A 21,022-nucleotide genomic window follows, 5' to 3' on the forward strand; every position below is an offset into this window, starting at 1 on the left:
AGCAAAAAATAAAAAAGCTAATATATATTATATATAGGAAATTGTTCTTAATGCTATAATTTTCATTCCATTTGAATCATATTGTTTGTAGCATTTAACATATAACTAGGTATAGTGTATTATTATATACACGTCTGTATACTGATTGAAATTTTTAAGATTTGTACTTTTTTTAAATGAAAGTTGCTAGTTCTGCTTTACCGAGTAGTGCAATCATATTTTTTTTAATTGTTGTGGCTGAATTGAGAGGGTTGTTCACTAATAAATGTATGATGTATACCAATACTACACAGACTTAAGTAATCCATGTTTTAACAGATCTTACAACACGGCTGTTTACCATTACACATCTGTCTGAAGCTCTCGCACACACACACACACACGATCCAAAAAGTGCTCATTTTGCATTCACGCGCTAGCCGTACGAAGGCGATCGGAATCGCTAACGAAACGGCAGCGAAGACTTTTAACGTTACAGAAACACTCAGCATTATATAACAGCTACTTAAGCCATCTTACGACGATGATGAAGGGACGAGAGCTCGACTCTGGCTGTGATTAACGTTCTGTCTGCTTTACCCAACATCTTTCCTCATCATGACTTCAAAATTAAACTCCAAATAGCCACAGCAACATTTACACCGTTCATCATGTTTCACTGAACCGTAACTCATTGCAGCATTAAATGCCTGTGTATTTATTTATTTTTTAAGTATTATAACCCATATCTTAGTACATTAAAGCAGACATGGCTTAAAAGGGCAGCCGTGTCTTCACCACAACGTTAAGAGGCAAACGACAACGGTTTTAAAATGTTTAATTTAGAATAGGAAAATTACATCTTTACATGAGCAGCCCGTTCGGATGAAAAGACGGGAGGCGGTGATGAATGACCACAGGCGCACTACGGGCAGACTTTACTACTATAACCTACAAGGCCACAGAGAAAAGCTGTGGCTCCGCCCACTCCAGGTGAATTTAAATGTTATGAGTCACAAACGTTCATAAACCTTCGTATGGTCGTTGCATGTTAGCTGGTCAATTTTGATTTGCATTTAAAAACAAACAAACAAACAAACAAAAGAACCTTTGGGCTATATTCAAACTTGTCTTTTAAATATCTAGGTTGTATTTACAAGGCTGTTCACCTTATACTTACATAAAACATAACCTGTGGAGGGTAGGAGGGATCCGGAATTTAATCAATTGAATCAGATTTAATCGAGCGATCCCTTGCACACGGTGCCTGTTTCACTGAACTGAACGGAAAAGAACCGAATGCAGTCGCGAGTGAGGAAGTGGTGGTTTTTTTTTTTTTTTTTTGGCTTGAATGTCATTCGTCTGTGAGGTCCTGAACGTAGAGCATCTCGAAGCGGTTCAGGCCGGCCTCCTTTAGCGTCGGAGGGTTTGGCTGCTCATCCGTAGGCAAACACGGCAGCACGCGGCGCGGGAGGTTCATCACAATCTGGAATTTCTCTGGTGTCTCTTTCAAGGAAAACAGGAAGTCATGGATTACCTAAAAGAAATGAGCGGGGGGGAAAGGGACAATTGAATATATATATATATTTTTTTTTTCAATAAAAAAATATTTAAGCTTAACTCACTGACTGATACAAACCATGACCCAACTTTCTAATTTACATGAATGCACTTTTCTTGTAACATAAGCTTGAGTTCAGAGGAGCGTGTTACTTACCGACAGAGACTGGGAAAAGAGGAAGCGTCGCTTTACGCGTGTGTCATTGGGCAGCTTGAACATTATTTCCAGGCAGTCTGGGTCGTCCTGAGGCGGTTCAGGTGGAAGACACTCGGACTTGCGCTCTTTTTCTTCAGCGAGTGTCTGAACACGGACGGAAACAAGCACAGACTTTAATATTACTGAACAGAACCAGATCCGTTAATCATTATTAGTGAGAGGACTGTAAAGAAGTAATGAACTATTCTAATGCGTTGTTTAAAACTGAGACTAGTAGATCTCCTCTGATCAACTGGTAAGTAAGTGCGTTTGGAAGATATTGTGTACACCATCAATTCAGGCCCTGAAAACTATTTATAGAAAACAATACCAGCTGAATCTGGAAGTGTTTCTCAGAACAACCCCAAGTACAAATGATCCCCTTGATACACATCAGCCTGAAATTAGACATCAGCGTTTGGTGCATGTTTCCTCGCATGCGTTTAAGAAAAGAAATGAGAGAGCAGATTGTTAGAAATGAGAAGTGCATTTTGTTCATCACCCTCTCCCTCCTCTCCTTGGCTAGGCAGGTCTGTCGTGCCGCTTCTTCCTCCTGCCGTCTTTGCTCCTGCTCCTCCTTTTTTTTGCGTTCCTTCTCCTGATCAGCGCGCAGAGAGGCCAGGTACGCCTCGTCCTGCTGCTGCCGCAGCACCTGTGTCTGGTTCCGCTCTTCCCTGAGGAACACGGTATGGGCTGTCAGGATCATCCTAGTTTCAAGCTTTTAACTTGAAACGTATGCATGTCTGAAATTCACAAATACGTCGGTACCTTTCGAGCCTTTCAGATGTCAGGTAAGTCTGATTGGCCTCAATGATGAAGTTGAGCTGGTTGATGAGATCCTCGGGTTGGATCAGTCCCTCCAGCCTCCCCACAACTGTCATCTTGCGATCCTTCAGCATGATCATGGCAAGGAAGGGATATGTGTTCTCCCGCAAAGCCTGAGACACTGAAGTACACCATGGTTTTAGCCCAACAGTTTTGAAATAAATAAATAAATAAATAAATAAAAATCTCTCACCTACATATATGTATTTATTTTAATTAATTAAGTAATTAATCTGTGTGACGTTACCTCTGTATCCCTCAGGCCTGCTAGTGGAACACGCCCAGAACAGCATCCGTGTGTTAATGAAAGTCAGTACCTCTTCACTACATAATGTGTTTCTGAGGGAGGGATCGAAGGACAAGAAACCAGTGACTTCACACTGAGTGCATGAGTAAAGGATGAATACGTAAAAGAATAGAATTCAAACCTGCAGAATTCATCAGTATCCTGGTGGTCATCTCCATGAAGGTAAACTAACAAGTAGCGGAGTTCCCGTTTGGCATCGTTCAGAGCCTAAAAGGAGGAGGGAAAAAAAAGAAGCCAGAAATCAGTCAACAAACAAAGCAACAGCTCTGCACCGGTGTTTATATTAATGTGCTTTGTCTTCTACAAAATCATTGTTTCTATGGTAACAAATTAAACCACAGAGGCAAAAGGACCTGTGGTCTGGTCAGCTTACCTGACTGTATGTTCCCTGGTAGAAAACAGGATGCGACCGTCCATATTTCTCTTCAAAACTATGAATAAAGGAGACGACGTCTCCGACGGGATCTGTGACGCGGCCCCGTGGATCTGGCCTAATAAATCTCAGGGCAAATCTGATATATGTATATATATCAGATATATAGAGATAAGACAGCAGGACGGATATCATTCTTAACTGTCTAGGCATGCAGTCACCTACACGATGCACTGCGGTACACAGAATTCTGCTAGTACAAACACGTATTTTGTTAGATATAGCCAATAAACGTCTTTTCAAATCCATAGCCTGATGTTCTAAACTCACTGTGCTAAATAAACTGTAATTGTAGATAGGTTATAAAGAATATATAGAAATTTCTCACTATCCTGCACTTTTGCCAGACAAGAATTAATTTTCTTTAAAGAATATTTTTAAAAAGAACTCCAAGAGTCTAAATTCCCCTAAACGTCCCTCCCACTCACCCAAATCCTGGGACATGGATAGAATTTGAACTCATGACCCACAAAAAAAAAAACTACTATACACTATGGCTAGATGTTTATGGATTCCTGTCTATCACACCCAAATATGGCCGTGTCCCAAACTACGGTATGGAAGGACTCAAGTGTTCTTTTGTCCTGCACTGTCCTCTTGTCTTTTGTCCTGCACTGTCCTCTTGTCCTGCACTGTCTTCTTGTCTTTTGTCCTGTCTTCACAAGGTTCCACAGAGGCACCTTATGTGGCTAGGACTGACTTAGCTCTGTCTTTGCCTTATGTAGCACCCTGGTCCTGGAGAAACGTCTCACCGTGTACTGCAACAGCTATATATGGTTAAAATGACAATAAAAATCATCTTAACTTGACTAAACCCTGACCTTAACTATATCTTATAGGCATTTACTGTTTGTTTTACTGTCATTTTTGTGTTTTGTTTTTTAAAGGTGACATTTCAATATCATCATCAGTAAAGACAATTGATTACATTCTTATTTTCAGTTTATTGAGGTTTTATTACCTGAATATGTCCATAAGTGTGTAATATGTAAACCTGAAGGGGAGCATTATCAAATAGTAACTCCAACCTATTAAACCCTGAAAGGGGAGAGAGAGAGAGAGAGAGAGAGAGAGAGAGAGAGAGAGAGAGAGAGAGAGAGAGTGCAAATGCTTAATATTTTTATCTCTCTTTCAGAGCGATGTTATAAGCAGGAAGGAATGTAAACACTTACTCTAGGCTGAGGCCTTGAGACAATATAGCTATAAACTCTGTGGTCTCCTGTGTTGACCTGTAAGGGTCTGGCAGGTGGTGGGTTAAACACGCTCGGAACTCCTTCCTGCTCGTTTAGTCTGTCTTGTACGGCAGCCTGGAGAAAAGAAGAAAGAAACGAACAGAAGATGTAAGCAGTGTTTCTCACAACCAGAATCAGAATCAGAATCAGGTTTATTGGCCGAGTGTGTCGACACACACGAGGAATTTGGTTCCAGCTGTTTGTGACTCTCAAAAGTACAGACAAAAATAACACTATACTATACAAGACGATGAGATACAATATAGACAGACTGCGTATTAAACATGAACATAGAATGTATGACTGATCAGTTATGTACATAAAGTGTGGGAGTGCAAATAACAATATTATGCTTTTTTTGTACAATATATAGCAGTAGTGTGTGTAATAATGATCCAGTCAGCGTGGAGTTGACAAGTGACGGTTCTGCTCTGGTTGTTGCTGATTCATTCAAAAACATGGCCCTCTGGGTGCATTTCAGCATCTGGCACAGTGAGACTGTGTGCGAAATTAAAGCCGGGTTTCCACTAGCTGCTGAGCTATCCCTCTCTTAACAATACGGACATTGCAGGTGAGTTATTGACGTTTCTGGATCAAATGTTATTGTTTCGAATCATATGAACGGCTCGAACAAGGACTTGAATGACGTCGGAATGTGATCGATGATTTGTGCTGAGAAAAAGAAAGTGAAACTCTTTGAAAGAAGCAGGCTTTATAAAAGCTTTCAATCTGAATCTTTCAGGCTTTCCAGTAGGGCAGAGCAATATGACGATATCAGTGACACTGGGATAAAAATGAAAAGAAAAAAAATGTGAAAAGGTGAAAAAAATAAAGAGATAAAATTAAAAAAAAAAGGGCCATTCTGATTTTGGGTGGTTTAGGATCATCTCTGAAGTTTCTTTTCATGCACATGAAGTTTTATAATATTTAGCCTGATTTAAAATTATGCAAATTAAAAGTGAAAAGTCAAACGGGAATTCAGCATCCAGGATTCATTATTTGCTCTGAAGTTTCATGAAATTCATTTAGTATCCTGCTATTTATTTTCTTGCATCCATCGTCTCATTCCTCACCTCGATGTTCCAGTTGTGCTGTTCTAATGTGCGCCGACATTGGTCCATTGACTCCAGTCCCGTCAGGTCCTGTCGGGTCAAAAACAAAAATCGGCAGTGAATTACTTTATTCACAGGGCAGACAGACATGCTATGAAGAGGAGCTTGCTTTAGACTGATCAGAAACGTGACATTAAGTAGACAACGGGTAGACTTTTAAAATAAAGATCAGGAAGAACTGGTCTCAAACCCACAGAGATACGAGTACACATACACACGGACAGTAACCTGAGCTCTGGAGGTTTGTGAATCGATGACGCTACCCTGTGCGCCACCATGATGCTCAGTTTGTGTATTTGATAAAACCAAGCATATTCACTTTCGATGTTTTTGAAGTAAGATACACTTTATGAGAAGAAAAAAAAAAAGTTTGTGGACACCAGACCATCCCATTCCAGATGTGCTGCTATAATAATCTCCACTCTGGAGACGTCGGTTGAAGTGGTCAGGGGTGCAGTCAGTGTTCCAGTTCATTCCAAAGGAGTTCAGTGGGGTTGAGTCAGAGATCTTCATGTGTTTGAATGTGTTCATGATTTGGACTCGACCCTAAATTATAACGACACGCCATTTAGATGACATTGTTTAGACGATTGTGTGTGGCACGAGTTTGAGAAGAACCACTTATGACCGTGATAGGCAGGTGTCCACAAACATTTAACTGTATAATGTGTTTATTTGTTTCAGTATTTTCAGAGAATGAGTACAAGAATAAATCCAGAGACATCAAGCAATATGTGACATCATGTATATGAATATACATGATGTCACATATTGTATATTCATATACATGATGTCACATGTATATGATTATGAACTTGTGTATACTTTTATCATAAACTAATGAAACACCTTATTGTTTACTTCTTCAGTGTAGAAGTAAACTGCTGTCAGTCAAACCCTACTGTGGTTAAACCAGATCCTCTTTCTGAAAGCACGGTTAAACGAGTCGCACGTATATTTCAGGGGGTGCGGCTTTTACATACTTAGCGGTAATCTTGCTGTTGCACAGAACAATAAATTAATACTCTATTTAAAACCCTCTTTAAAAGTTTTTATTACTATTTTGGCGGAACCTGTTGGGGCAGTTGACTGAGGGTATATTTTTTATCAATAAATGAACTCGATGAGTAATACTATGGTAATACAAATGTGTTTTTTTAGTACTGTGTGTTGTACTGTGAAAGGTTTAGCTCTGTTTCACGTGGAAAACGTTCAGTTCTCTCCAGTGCTGGAAAGCTGATCCTATATTAACACGTCCTACTTCTTGCCTTATCGTAAGCCTTTCTTTCTTTGTTTTTATCCTCCATGTCAATGTTAAAACTGCTTTCTGCTAATGTCACACATGTGCACTGAACACTCTCTCCACCCATATTGACAAGACACGCCCCTTTCTGCTCATTGGCTACATGTTAGTTTTGTTTTTGTTTAGTTTGGTGGCCCAACGCAGCTTTCTGAAGCATTTCTCAAACAACGGAGACCCCACCTTTAAAGTCACTTTATCTGTCAGTATAATTGCACCTTTAGGCACTATATTCTTTTATTATAAAATGTCAAGATGTTAGTTGGTGAAACCGTCATTTTATTGGTATAATCTACTCTATGAGCAAAATAAATATTAAATTTTACTGTACAATTTATTAATCATTTCTAATTCATATATAATTTCTAATTCATTTGAAGAGGCATTATTAAGAATCTCCAGAGTAAAATTGGCTGATCTTTATTGTAAGCATAGAGTAGATCATTACAATGCGATCTGAGTGAGTTTTATCAACTGACATTTTAAAAATTTTATGATGGACTAAATTGTGGCCACTGGGGCAATTATATTTCCACATATGGTGAATTTGAATAGAAATTATTAAAAGGTTCCACAGTAACATTGGCTGATCTTTATTGTGAGCATAGAGTGGAACATTCTGAAGTGATACAAGTGAGTTTTTTCAACTAACATTTCAAAATTTCCATTTTCTAATGCATTAAAAAAAGATAAAAATTGGATGCACAATAAAATTGTAAGATATAGTAAATATGAATAATTAAAGAATTCCAAAGTAAAACTGGCTGATCTTTGTCGTGAGCATCGAGCAGGTCATGCTGACGTGACACAAGTGAGTTTCAACAACTAACATTTTAAATTGTAAATTTCAGGTTCCATTAAATTGACTCCTGTCAAAATTAGATTGCCATATGGTTATTTTGAACAGGAATTATTAAAAAATTTAACAGTAAAATTGGCTGATCTTTGTTGTGAGCATCAAGCAGGTCATGCTGAAGCGAGTTTTATTAACTAAAATTAAAAATATATATTTTATAATGGCTTAAAATGTGCTCCTGGCACAATTACATTGCAAGATATGGTAACTTAATAGAAACTATTAGAAAATTCCACAGTAAAATTGGCTGACATTTATGATGAACATAAAGCAGGTCATGCTGAAGTGAGTTTCAACAACTAACATTTTAAAATGTAAATTTTATGATGGATTAAATTGTGTCTCCTGTCAAAATTAGATTGCCATATGGTCATTTTGAATAGGAATTATTAAAACATTCATCAGTGAAATTGCCTAAAATTTATTGTGAGGAAAGAGTCGCACATCCTGAAGTGATCGGAGCGAGTTTTATTAAGTAAAATACATAAAATAATTTTATGATGGCTTAAAATGTGCCTCCTGGCACAATTAAAATGCAAGATATAGTAAATCTAAATAGGAATTATTCAAAAATTCCACAGTAAAATTGGCTGAAATTTACTGTGAACATAAAGCGGATCGTGCTGATGTGACATAAGTGAGTTTCATCAACTAACAATTTAAAATGTAAATTTTATGTTGGATCTAATTGTGTCTCCTGTCAAAATTATATTGCAAAATATAGTAATTTTGAATATGAAATAATAATAAAAAATTCCACTGTAAAATTGGCTGAAATTTACTGTGAACATAAAGCGGGTCGTGCTGACGTGACATAAGTGAGTTTCAACAACTAACATTTTAAAATGTAAATTTTATGTTGGATCAAATTGCGTCTCCTGTCAAAATTATATTGCCATATGGTCATTTTGAATAGGAATTATTAAAAAAAATTCAATAGTAAAAATGCCTAAAATTGATTGTGAGCACATCCTGAAGTGATCAGAGTGAGTTTTGTGAACTAAAATTAAAAATATATATTATAAATGGCTTAAAATGTTCCTCCTGGCACAATCACATTACGAGATTTAGTAACTTAGTAGAAATGACTAAATATTAGTAACAATTCCACGGTATAATTAGCTGATTTTTATTGTGAGCGTAGAACAGATCGTGCTGAATTGACATGAGTGAGATTCATCAACTAACAACGTGAAATGTTTATATTATAACGGATTATAAAGTTATAGTTCTGTGCATTAAGAGCTCGCAGACCGTCGCTTTCGGTTTTCAGCTCTATTACCGCCGTGTGTGTAAAAGCCGCGCGTGTGAAATATACGTGAGGCTCAGAAAGAGCGTCCGGATGAAATATGCAGTCACGTTTAAACGTAAATGACACATTGTACGTGAGCCGGCTGTTATTAAGACTGAATCATAATAACGAATTATTTCAGTAGTCAGACAGGAAAAAATAAAAAGCGAGCTGTCGATGATTCTGACAGAATCTGAGGCACTGAGGTACCGACGTAGTGACCGAGTCAGCTAAGCCTCAGTGCCTCAGAAAAGGCATTGCTAGCTCGCTAGCTATGATTCTGACAGAATCTGAGGCACCGAGGTAGTGACCGAGACAGACAGTCGGTTCGGTACCTACCTCGGTGCCTCGGATTCTGCCAGAATCATTGCAGGAAGCTTAGCACAGATAGCTAATAAAGTTTATACAATTTGTCAGCTGTTAATAAGATTAGTTGTATTTAAATCTAACGCCAGGGGCTACTTTGTTTCCTCAGCTTTATATATCCGTAATCGTGTTTGGTACAAATCAATCACCGAAAGTATGCAGCGCGAGCTAAAGCCTAGCTGAGGTAACCTAGCTACGATGACGGAGACAGGCTACAACACTTAGCACTTAGCTAACGTTAGCTGGCTGTTATTCTGAATAAAAGACAAACAAACAACTTATCGTGACCGAGCAAGATGTGAAACGAACATTCGTTAAAAAAAATACATACATGTTTTTTTTTTTTTTTTTTTTTTTTAAGAATCACACCTAAATACGAACCTGAAACTGGAGGAGTTTCTCAGTTTGAGCCTGAGATAATTCCTGCTCCTCTGGCGCCGCCATCTTACCTCGCCAATCCCCTTCCAATACAACGTCATGACGTTTAAGCAAAAAAGGCGGGATCTGACACGTCACACGTCACGTTGTGGCTCGTGCGCATCCTCGCGCCTGCCGCTTACCGTCCTGGAGGAGACTCGAGGCTTTATTCTAAATAACAGAACAAGAGGCTGTGTTTTAAATGCTAACGCAATTAACGTTTATTAATTTGTCTTTAGCTTCTACAGAGACAACAAACGAGACGGTTGTGATCATTACCACATGATATATATATATATATATCTAGTATACGAACAAGTTCCACTGAGGCTAGTACCTGCGGCGCATGCGCGAAGTCTTCACGCATGCGCATTACAGTAGGCAACTGGTGCTGTCGCAGATGATCCATCATGGCGGCAGCGTCCAGTCCGGTAGAACAAGCTGCAGCAGCTAAACCAGCGTTCGACCTGTCGGAGCCGCCGGTGATCGACGGCTTCACTCCGCTCCCCCGGCCCAGTGAAGAGGGGTTTAAAGACAAGTTCATACGGAAAACTAAAGAAAACCCGTTTGTTCCTATCGGTGAGTTTTTAATCAAGGAAGCTAGTTTAATTTGAAGGACTTTCAGCAGATGTTCACGTTAATATTGTGTTTAAGGTTAAATTATGTGTCTGTTCTTGTTGAGAAGTTACTGTGGAGCTTTATGTCCTCCAACGTGACCTCTGAGTTTCTCCACCTCTGGGAATATATATATATACACACACATATACACACACACACACACACACACACACACACACACACACACACACACACAGTGGGTCTTGAAAGTATCCCAGGTAAAAATTTATATTAATGTGCATAAAGAAGCCAAGAAAAGATGGAAAAATCTCCAAAAGGCATCAAATTACAGTTTAGACATTCTTATAATATGTAAAAAAAAAAAAAAAGTTGGATTTTATTTCCATCATTTACACTTTCAAAATAACAGAAAACCAATAAATGGTGTCTGCAATAGTTTGGGCACCCTGCAGAGTTAGTACCTTGTACTGCCCACAAATCCAAATGACAATAAAAACAAATGTACAGTTTTGGCTGTAAAGGATTCTTATGTCCGTGGAACAACGAAACCAAGGCAGCCGTCTTCAACATTCTGTATAAGTCTGTTAATACAGTGCGTGTGTGTGTGTGTGTGTGTGTGTGTGTGTGTGTGTGTGTGTGTGTGTGTGTGTGTGTAGCTTATGTAAGGATTAAAACAATAATAATAATAAGGGGTTGTGCTGTCAGGAAAACAATCAACACTTTCCATTACAGCACATCCCAAAGCATTTTACTCCTGTTACACTACAGCAGAATGACGCATACTTCTAAGTTCATATTCATATATAACGTGGCATTGCTGTTAGTTCATGTTATCACTTTTATTGTATCAGCTATAAACATTTTATTTCTCTGTTGAAGTTAAGAATCTGTTAGTCTTGATGTTGGAATCTATTTTGAAAACTTTCCTGAGTCAGAAAACTTCAAATTACTGACACAGAGAACTCCTTCCATAAATGCTAGAATAAGTTATTACAGCTTATGACCTGGGGTTAGATGAATGTGGAAAAAGGAACAGTTTGTTCCTAGAATGTTCCCTCTATTTATCCGTTACTTGTAGGGATCTAATGGTGTGTATGAGCATCACATGCACAAACAAACCAACACAGGAAATGGCTGTTTACATCAAGGACTCTTCCGGACCCCAAACAAGACTGTCTGAGATGTAATTGCACATACCGACATGGACTTGAATAAAATAAAATGAAAAAATAAAATAAAATGGATGGCTTATGTATTCACCACCACATGTGCAATTTTATAACCTGGGACTGAAATGGATTGAACTGGGATATTCTGAGTCTATACAAAATAGCTCAATCTTCAAAGTGTGTATGTGGGGAATCAGTATGGTTTTCATCCATCATGATGTTATTAGCTATTAACATTTTGAGACCAAAGTCAAACTTTTTGGGTGTTGATCCAAAACATTATTTTTGAAATAAACCCAACCCGGCTTGTTACCCTGCATCGTGTTTTTTTTTTTTTCCCCAAGCTGGTCAGGTTTGAGAAGAGGTTTTTTTTTCTGCAAGAGATTTGAGACTGGGCCAGAGGATCACCCTCCAACACAATGACCACATCACTGGTCAATCTGACAGATGACTGTGCAAAAATATCAGGATCCAGATTTGTATCTATGCTCGTAATTTTCTTTGGATATTTTAAACTTAACCAAGTCTGATTTCTGCAGTTAAGAACAAAAATATCCAAGCCAGCTAAAAGAAATCAGACATTGTGAGCCCGCTTCATTTGTTATTTTATTGATCTATATTTTAAATGAATTGTTTCCTGCTCTTCAGGTTGCCTGGGCACTGCAGGAGCACTTCTCTATGGCCTCCGAGCTTTCAAACAGGGGAAGACGCGTCAGTCTCAGCTTCTCATGCGTACTCGCATCTTTGCCCAAGGATTTACCGTCGTGGCCATTGTAGTGGGCGTCGCCGCGACGGCACTGAAGTCCAGACCGTGAATTGAGGGTTCAGAGTTCAAATCCGGACACAGCATTTTCTCATGGCCCATGTGAGCTACTGCTACTGACTGACTTTTTTTATTCTAAATGTTTGTTTTTTTTGGTTGCCTTCGGGTGAAGCCTTTTGTGTGTTACCCCACCACATAATAGTATGAATTAGCTGCTGTGTGAATGTGGGGTGTGGTGTAAATGAACAGGCCAAAAATAAAATGTATATTTGATAGATGAAGTTTTGCACTGGAGTTCTGACTCGAACCAATCCGCTTCACGATGACTAGCGTCAAAAGCCATCAAGGTTGGAGATAAATAAAATGTTCTCACCGCTATGCAAATTAAGGTTCCAGACATTTGACCTAGCACTGACCTTGACCCTGTTTGCATAGATGTCATATAAACCCAAGGGCAATACTGAAGGTAAAGACAGTCCCCTTCTCAGTAGTGAAAGCATAAACTTTATAACCATAGACACGTGACGCTTGATAGTGTAGTGTGTATGCTACCAGGTTTGGAATAAATAATCTCAACCATGAGAACATGTCTGTGTTGTTTTCTTTTTTTAATTCGTTATGTTAATACAGGGAAACATTTCACATCTATCTCTACCTAATGTGTCTATATAACAAGTTTTATCCCCACCATACATCCAAAAACTGAATTGAGTCGTGGCTGGAAAACTGTCCAGATATAATTTTATTTAGAGCGTAGTCAGGCATGAACATACAGTCTTTGGCAGCCAGTAAAAACCGCAATCTGTGGTGCAGCACACGACAGAGCTGGTCTGCAGAAAGGCAAGTAACAGTTTTATTTTCTTTTTAAATCTGTTTTGGACAAAAAGGCCTCAAAGCTGAAAGACTTCAAAGTGAACGTTAAAGATGGTGAATATAAATATTCGTAACACTTTACCGCATGCTCGACTGATTTCTATCTGAACTGGGAGGAGTTGCTACACTTTAAATCTGATATCTGTTTTACTCGACACATGTTAGGCTTAATGGTATGAACGCAAGTCCAGCGCTAAATTATCCACTAAACAAAACCTAGAATTTAAACTGTAAATATCTTTTTAGTTTTTTGGGAATTATTTAGGGGGGCGGAATGGGATGGAACTTACGACGCAGCGGGTTTGATGGAAAACAAAGATGAATGAAAAATAGAGAATTATTGCCAACCTTCATGAAATTGAGTATATAAAAAAAAAAAAGCAAAACATGCAAAAAGCGATAATCAGTAACAGTATGAACACAGTACAGAAAATGAAGCTATTCTCGTTTTTTTTCTGTTCTCTGAAAGTTACAATAAGATGAGGTTTCATCTCTTATTCACAAGAATTTATTCACGATACTCTTCCGAGTATGTCTTTCTGCTGTTTAGACCAATTACAGCATAGCTTCCCAAATTAGGTCTTAGGTCAAGAGAAACCAGCGGAAACTACAGAGATCCTTTCCTCACGTCTGTAATAGTGAGTCGACGAGTCGACTCATCGATTCGTCTCTTTTTGGTGAACGCTGGCCGACTCACACGCGTACACGATCAAAAGCATGCGTCTGAATGCTTCCATGGAAACCTCTCTTTGCCGTCTATGTACCCGGCGTACTAGGGAAGGTGATCCGGTATGAATTAAAACGAATCTTTCTGGGATGCAAATTGGTGACTATTTTCCTAATTTAAAAAATTGATGTAAATGTTTTCAGATTAAGAAAAAAAATTTAAATCTCGAGTCGAATCTTGAATCAAATGTACTAACTCAATAAAAATCCCTATCGCTAATCTGTAAATGTGAAAACGGTTGTTACATTTTTGTTTTTTCCCCCTTTAGCTCGCTGGCTCTCGATCAGTGAACGCGTGCGTGTGAATCAAACCGAAGGTCACAGTGCATCATGGATACGCTGCAGGGAGGAATTTAAATACGGATCGCTACGTTTTCAGACGTCAGAAATAGCGAATAAAAACAGCAGGAACATCCGGGTGCCTCAGAGGACCAAATTGGGCAGCGTTAATAACTGTAGTGTTAATGTATATTAATATATCGCAAATCAAATTGAAACTGCAGAAATTTTCGCTTTTTGTTTCTTTAAAAAAACAACAAAAAAAAAAGCAAACACTGAACGTCTGACTGCTGATGTGGCTGTACTGCTTTTGCCGTTTAGTCAGTTAGCTTCCTTCTAAAAGCTCATGCTGTGTGTTTGAGCTGTGTTTTTAATTATAGTTACTCTGAGATGGTCTGAGGGTCCTGCACTCCAACCTACACGAGAGACACCGTTCTCATTTTCTTGAAGCAAAAAAAAAATAACAATTTGGTACAGTTTGTGTAACAGAGGAAAGTTTCAAGTCACCATACACCTTAAAAGAAACGACAGAAAACCCAAACATCTTGTTTGTGCTAAAACAAAGTGCGAAAAAGGACACTGAGATGGAGCTGGACAGAAGGCGAGACACGAGACGGAGTGTGTGACGAGGCCTTAGCGAGACAGTGGTGTCTGTTTCAGGGAGATGAGGACCGAGCGCATCCGGGACACGTCCTTCGTCTGGCGGCTCGTCTTGGGGTTGAAGTCGCAGAGCCGTGCCACTTTTTCCCACTCGGTGCCTGGGCTGTTGTCGTCGCACTCCTTCAGGAAGGCATCCTCGGATGCTCTGAAGACATACGTGGGATCGTTAGTACGGTAAACAAAAGGTGTTATTTAACGGCAACTTTGAACACATGCCATGCAGTTCATCACCACTAGTAATATGTGCATTAATCGGGGGGGATGGGGAGAGGTGATTAAATAAAAAGAAAGAAAATCACAATTTAATTACTACAATAAACCCATGCACTTTGACCACTGAGAACTTCACATACACTAGAACACTAACACAATATACTTATATTCATGTATACACATTCAGCAAGAAGGCCTCACACTCGCTGACCCAAAAAGCAAAGATTAATAGTGCTATGGATTTTATTTATTTTTTTTTTTTGTATTTTAGATTAGAAACCTGTCGGGATTAAAATCGCGTTTTTAGAAAAAAAAACTAGCGGTGAGTCTCTGGGTGTATTTGGTTAAGGAGGGAGCGGAGTGATGAGGTCATATCGCTGATTTGGACCTTATTTGAGAACGAGTGACATACACAAAGCCTATCACATCAGAGTTGGGCTGTTTGTAGAAAGCCTTATCAGCAATCCTAATGCGCAAGCAGGCAAAGGAAGAAAGAGAGACAAACAGAAACACACACACACAGAGGGAGAGTCAATTTTACACAAGCTTCCTTACACACAAAGAAAAGTGGAGATTGGTTAGATCGTGAGAAATATTAATGCAAAAGAGCTTCCAGAGATTGTTGGCAAATTAGAGTTCAAGATTTAATAATAATAATAATAATAAAAAAACACGAAACAAAGCATTGCTTGTTTTCAGCAAACAGATAAATCTGACATAATAACGTAACTACTGTTTGCTGTGTTAATGTGGGATTGAGAAACAGTTATGGGACCAAGTCATAACCTGCCTTCTGTATATCTGTAGCTAGTCTTGTTAAAGTTTAATAGCACACTGTATTTTTATTTATTTATTTTTTTAACAGGTCTGTCTCAAAGTACGACGGTTTATTTAGGGTGTAACGATTTAAAGATCTCTCCTTTGATGAAACCGGCGTTCTTGATCGATTCTTCAAGATCGGCCATAACACTAAAAACCGCTGACGGGTGAAATGAATAAGCTTCGGTAGCTTGTTACTATGGCACCTGGCCGGTTCTCTGTGATTGATGTGTTGGAGGGTAAAGGGTGACTTCCACACATCACTACCTCGATCCAATCAAGCTTCTGTAGGATGTTCTGGACAAACAGGTCTGATTCATGGAGGCTAAAACCTAACCTAACTTAAAGGATCTGCTTCTAAGGTCTCACAGATATGGATAGGTCTTGTGGAGTCCGTGCCTGGACGTGTCAGAGCACAACATCAGGCAGCTGGTTTTAACGTTTTGGATCATGGAGGGAAAAAAGGGCAATTTCTTTCTTTCTTTTCCGTTACACCTTGGCAAATGGAACATGGAACAAATGGAGTCAGCAGCGTGGCTGGTCATCACTTGCTTTTGTTTATCCATCATTGTGTCTGACACAATGTCTTTTCAGCAAACGTATAAAAAAAAAAAAAGGACCCGGTTCCTCATGACTAGCTCGTAATGACGTGTTGAAGTGTGCCCTGCCTGAACAAGCTGTCAAGTTGGTACTCAGTTACATGGAAATCACTTGCTTCGAGAAGGAAGTTTTTTCTAAAAGAAAAAGAAAAAAAAGGAGAAAAAAAAAAATACAGCTCAAAAAAATACTTGAGAAAGAGAGAGTGTGTGTGTGAAAGAGAGAGAGAGAGAACGTATTCCTTCTGTTTCGCTGGAGGGGCTCAAAGTGATGATGTGCTGAAATACCTGTTGTTTACTTTATTCTTCTCCATTTGCTCCCGCTGGTGAGCGTGCCAGTCCTCCAGCTCCTTCTTCGCCTTCTCTTTCCACTCAATTTCTGCCGCCTTGGAGGCCGAATCTGAAGACGGATACGAAACAAGCCGAAGACAACGACAGCTGTAGCGGTTATCGGCTGGTTAAACGGATATGACCGTAGAATAGTTCTAGAGAAATCTAAATAATAATAAATCTTTAGACTGCTTGTCGACTTTAGATGATTAATACGACATCGAACGATCGTAAAGCCACACTGAACGGGCATTTCTTATAAAACGATGATGTGCGACAGCAAGCAAGACGTTTCTGCTTTTATTGTTGGACCAGGATTAAAAAAAAACAGGTCTGGACTCAATTTGAAGGAGAACAACATACAGTAGCATTCAAACTAGCATTCAAACAAATAATAAACAAATGGCGCTAATGCACACGATATCTGCTCCTCAAAAGTGGAGCCATGTCTTTAGGTCGTACCCAACTCTTCCAGGCGTCCCTTCTGTTCCTCTCTCCACTTGCGTAAACTTTCAGGCTCCTGCCGCTGCACGTCGACCTGGGAGATGGCGGCGTAACCGTCCGTTACGTCGTTAGTGTCCTGAAGGGACCGAAATCGCAGGTTAAAAGAAAGAAATCAGCTGAAAATCAAACGTACTCACAATCCATCTGCCCAATACACCCACTAACCAAAGAAAGCACACGTCAGTCACTTCTCAACGTTCTTCAATGCCTACGTGTGTGAGGAATGTTACACCTTAAACAGGAAGCGATTTGAGATCGAAGTGGACAGAAGAAAGTACTAAATTTCATCTACGAACGCGGCCGGAGTGTGGAACTCTGTTTCTATATTCGTAAGACACGTGGTTGGTAGATTTTGGACAGCGTAATGAATTTAATAATTAATTCGACCTTTGTTAGAAAATGAATGAAGTCTACTGGGCTCTTGACGAAAGGCAAAATGAAAACTAATGTAACAAAAGAGAACAACATTATGTGGCCTTGAAGTTAGGGGTTGTTTTTTGATAATGCGTTCGAAGATATCCGTATTCTCGGGTTACTAAATTCAACACTCTCACTCTTTTCTATTCCACTTTACACTAGCATAGAGCTGAATATTTAGCAAGTCATCTCATGGCAAAATGTTCAGTTCTGGTGGAAGTTCTCCTGTTAATGGATTACGACTAAACACACGACTCAAACAATGACATACAGCCTGTAAAAACTAATTAACCTTAAAGTCAAGTCATTAAAAATAGGCGATCAAGAAGTCTATTAATCTCACCTGAAACAGTTCTCCATTCATAGTTGCTCCTCTGAACTCATCTACTTGGACAAAAAAAAAAAAAAAAGAGAGAGAGAGTTACAGATCTACTCTTTACTTACTACTGCCGTGCTTGAGCAATGCTTCTTCTGTTTTTAAAGGGTTCGGAAACCAATACAGTGGAATCCTGAAAGTCTTGTTTGGCTGCTAGTCATAAACGCTTAAAACGGTTACAGTAGCTGAGGTTGAGAAATCACTGCAAACACTGAACACACCAATGAAATGACTTTGAGGAAACTTTGAGGTCTACTGTACGGTCTTGTCATCACCTTTTTCTGCCGCGTGAACGGTCAGTGTTTCAGGTGTCGACCGTTTTAGCCGTCAGACTTATTTAATGAAATAAATACAGCGTTATCACATCCAGGTAATGAAGGCAACTCAGACCTAATGTTTTTGTCGTCTGTGGTTCGGTTCAGGAATATAAAATTCCATGGCTGCAAATAATATTAATAATAATAAATAAAATACTTCATTAATCAAATCCATAATCAAGGAAGTCTGAGAAACTTATTTTAGTTAAAAAACCCTATTTGGATGGGATTCACTTTAAATAGGATCCTTTTTTATTTTATTTCCATCCAGATCGGTCACGTTAGGGTTTTTTTTTTTAAATTTCCTTCAATCAAACTCGACGCTGTCTAATAATTTCATGTCTGAATAAACGAGTGTGATTTTCTATGCAGATGTTACCTCACTTTGCTTTTTGCTGTATTTGTTCTTGTAACACTTCCTGAATCGCAAAATTAAAAAAAAAATACACGTTTTAGAACAGACGCTCAGCCATATACTTGGTCTAAGAGGTAAAACCAGACTATATAAGACTTAGTAAAGCTTTTTTTCAGGTGAAAGAACATCACAACATCCAGGACTTGAATGAACATCCTGTGAAACTAATCAGGTCTGAATAAGGCTTATGAGGTACCACAGAACAATGGGGACAGCTTCAAAATAGCTGATATAGGTGTGTGTGTGTGTGTGTGTGTGTGTGTGTGTAACAATTATTACATTATAATTGACTTCAATTAATGTACAATATTTAATATTTTTGTTATTTAAACTAACATCTAAACTAATATATATATATATTGTTGGCTTTTCTTCTAAACATACATAAATAGGGTTCCCAGTAAGGTGAAGTGGTAATTTAACTAAAAAAATAAATAAATTAATAGTGGTCAATTTATTAGCTACCTAAAATACTATTATGGAATGGAGGCAGCAAGCTAGTGTATGATGACAGGCTATTTAGCGTTAGCTAGCTGGTGTAGGATCAGAATAGGAATTAGAAAGGTCTTTATTGCCAAGTTTTGTTCTGGTACAGGAGCTCCACAGTGTAAACAAATGGCAATGATAAGAAATTAACACATATATAATGCTAGGCTGTTTAGCGTTAGCTAGCTAATGTAGGATGCTAGGCTGTTTAGCATTAGCTAGCTAATGTAGGATGCTAGGCTGTTTAGCGTTAGATAGCAAGCTAGCTAGGTAGGAAGGAAGGCAGTTCATTTTTGAGAGTCAAATTCAATTAGCGTTGACAAGATAAAACTCTTCACCGCTCGAGTGTTTAATGAGAACTTTATTTTATTTCGGTGTCGATGTTATCCGTAGATTAACAATATTAACGCTTTACTGTGATGTTTATGTAGTTAGCAGCGGCAGCTAGCCGGCGGATTCGCGCAGTTACCTTCGAAAGAGTGCGAACTGAAATGTGACGGTTGGGTATCTGCCGCTCCGGCTTCGGGTTGGTCGTGAGCCGTGAACTCGAAGCCGAAGTTGTCCTCGTCGTTCTCGATGCCGGCGATCTCATGCTGCTGCTGAGCCAGAAAGGCAGCCGCGGGATCTTCTTCCGTCTGTAGTCCGAACGCGTCGGCCATTTTCCACACACTCACTGAATGACTCACTGACACACTCGCGTCCAGCTGTGGCTCTGCGTCCGTCCGTGCGTGTGCGCATGCGTGTGTCGCTCTGTCTTAATACGTTAATAAAAACTAGTGACGGGAAACCGTGTACGTTACTTATTGCATTGTGTCTCCATCTAGTGGACGACGGTGGAACTAAACTGAATTTTGTTAACACAAAGTTGTTGATATAAAGATGTTTCTTGTAATAGTCAGAGTTAAAGCTGTAACACTAAGCATTAACACTTCAGGACAGATGCATTTGCATAAGTCAAGAGTCAAGTCAAGACGCTTTTATTGTCGTTTCAACCATATATAGCTGTTGCTGTACACAGTGACATGAGACAACGTTTCTCCAGGATTAGGATGCTACATAGAACATAGACAAATCAAAGGACTTAGTGAGTTAGTTCTAGATACATAAAGTACATCTGTGCAACCTGGTTGAAACAGTGCAGGACAAGACAAACAAGACAGTGCAGGACAAAAGACAGTGCAGGACCAAAAACAGTGCAGGACAAAAGACAGTGCAGGACAAAAAAAAAGTGCAGGACAAAATACAAACAAGACAGTGCAAGGCAAAAGACAAAAAGACGGTGCAAGACAAAAAGACAGGAAGACAGTGCAGGACAAAAGACAGAAAGACAAAAGACAGTGCAAGACATTACACAAAAGACCAGTGTAAATACTGTATGTTAGGGTTAGATTTAGACAGGACAAGAAAGAGACAGGAAAACCTGTGACGCTGGTGAAGAAACGACTGGAGATGACAGGAACTTACAGAGAAATATGTATCAACCTCAGGGTGGTAAGAGTAACTGCACTTACCCCCCTGAGTCACATCACACCGGCCTGTCAGTTATTATTTACTCATAATAAAAAGCACACCAATATAAGTCAAGCGTTTAATTTTTTTTTTACATACGATAAAGTATACGATAAA

The 21,022-nt window shown here is 39.0% G+C and overlaps 3 protein-coding genes across 7 annotated transcripts; 1 reads left to right on the forward strand and 2 right to left on the reverse strand.

Moving 5' to 3' along the window:
* Positions 1–800: 800 nt before the first annotated feature.
* Positions 801–9,986, reverse strand: faf2 (Fas associated factor family member 2). Of its 2 annotated transcripts, XM_027138080.2 has the most exons (11): positions 9,839–9,986; positions 5,606–5,674; positions 4,473–4,607; positions 4,262–4,338; positions 3,241–3,379; positions 2,989–3,074; positions 2,808–2,899; positions 2,504–2,681; positions 2,238–2,409; positions 1,697–1,840; positions 801–1,516 (listed from the first exon to the last, which is right to left on the reverse strand). In XM_027138080.2, exons 1-11 carry the CDS (start codon positions 9,899–9,901, stop codon positions 1,334–1,336), a joined length of 1,338 nt encoding a protein of 445 aa, XP_026993881.1. In that variant the 5' UTR covers positions 9,902–9,986; the 3' UTR covers positions 801–1,333. The 2 variants fall into 2 exon arrangements, with proteins under 2 accessions (XP_026993881.1, XP_026993882.1); XM_027138081.2 differs by lacking the exons at positions 5,606–5,674; positions 9,839–9,986 and having other exon boundaries at positions 3,241–4,067; positions 4,473–4,599.
* Positions 9,987–10,131: 145 nt separating this feature from the next.
* higd2a (HIG1 hypoxia inducible domain family, member 2A) lies at positions 10,132–12,967 on the forward strand. Its single transcript, XM_027138086.2, has 2 exons — positions 10,132–10,453; positions 12,271–12,967. The coding sequence occupies exons 1-2, from the start codon at positions 10,285–10,287 to the stop codon at positions 12,435–12,437; spliced, it is 336 nt and encodes a 111-aa protein (XP_026993887.1). The 5' UTR covers positions 10,132–10,284; the 3' UTR covers positions 12,438–12,967.
* Positions 12,968–13,104: 137 nt separating this feature from the next.
* cltb (clathrin, light chain B) lies at positions 13,105–20,141 on the reverse strand. 4 transcript variants are annotated; one of them, XM_027138082.2, is made up of 7 exons: positions 19,866–20,141; positions 18,146–18,186; positions 17,344–17,461; positions 16,840–16,951; positions 16,624–16,689; positions 15,549–15,602; positions 13,105–15,068 (listed from the first exon to the last, which is right to left on the reverse strand). In XM_027138082.2, the coding sequence occupies exons 1-7, from the start codon at positions 20,053–20,055 to the stop codon at positions 14,897–14,899; spliced, it is 753 nt and encodes a 250-aa protein (XP_026993883.1). In that variant the 5' UTR covers positions 20,056–20,141; the 3' UTR covers positions 13,105–14,896. The 4 variants fall into 4 exon arrangements, with proteins under 4 accessions (XP_026993883.1, XP_026993885.1, XP_026993884.1 ...); XM_027138084.2 differs by lacking the exon at positions 16,624–16,689 and having other exon boundaries at positions 19,866–20,140; XM_027138083.2 differs by lacking the exon at positions 15,549–15,602 and having other exon boundaries at positions 19,866–20,140.
* Positions 20,142–21,022: the final 881 nt, after the last annotated feature.

Source organism: Tachysurus fulvidraco, chromosome 15 (assembly GCF_022655615.1).
Source record: "Tachysurus fulvidraco isolate hzauxx_2018 chromosome 15, HZAU_PFXX_2.0, whole genome shotgun sequence".
Lineage (NCBI taxonomy): Eukaryota > Metazoa > Chordata > Actinopteri > Siluriformes > Bagridae > Tachysurus > Tachysurus fulvidraco.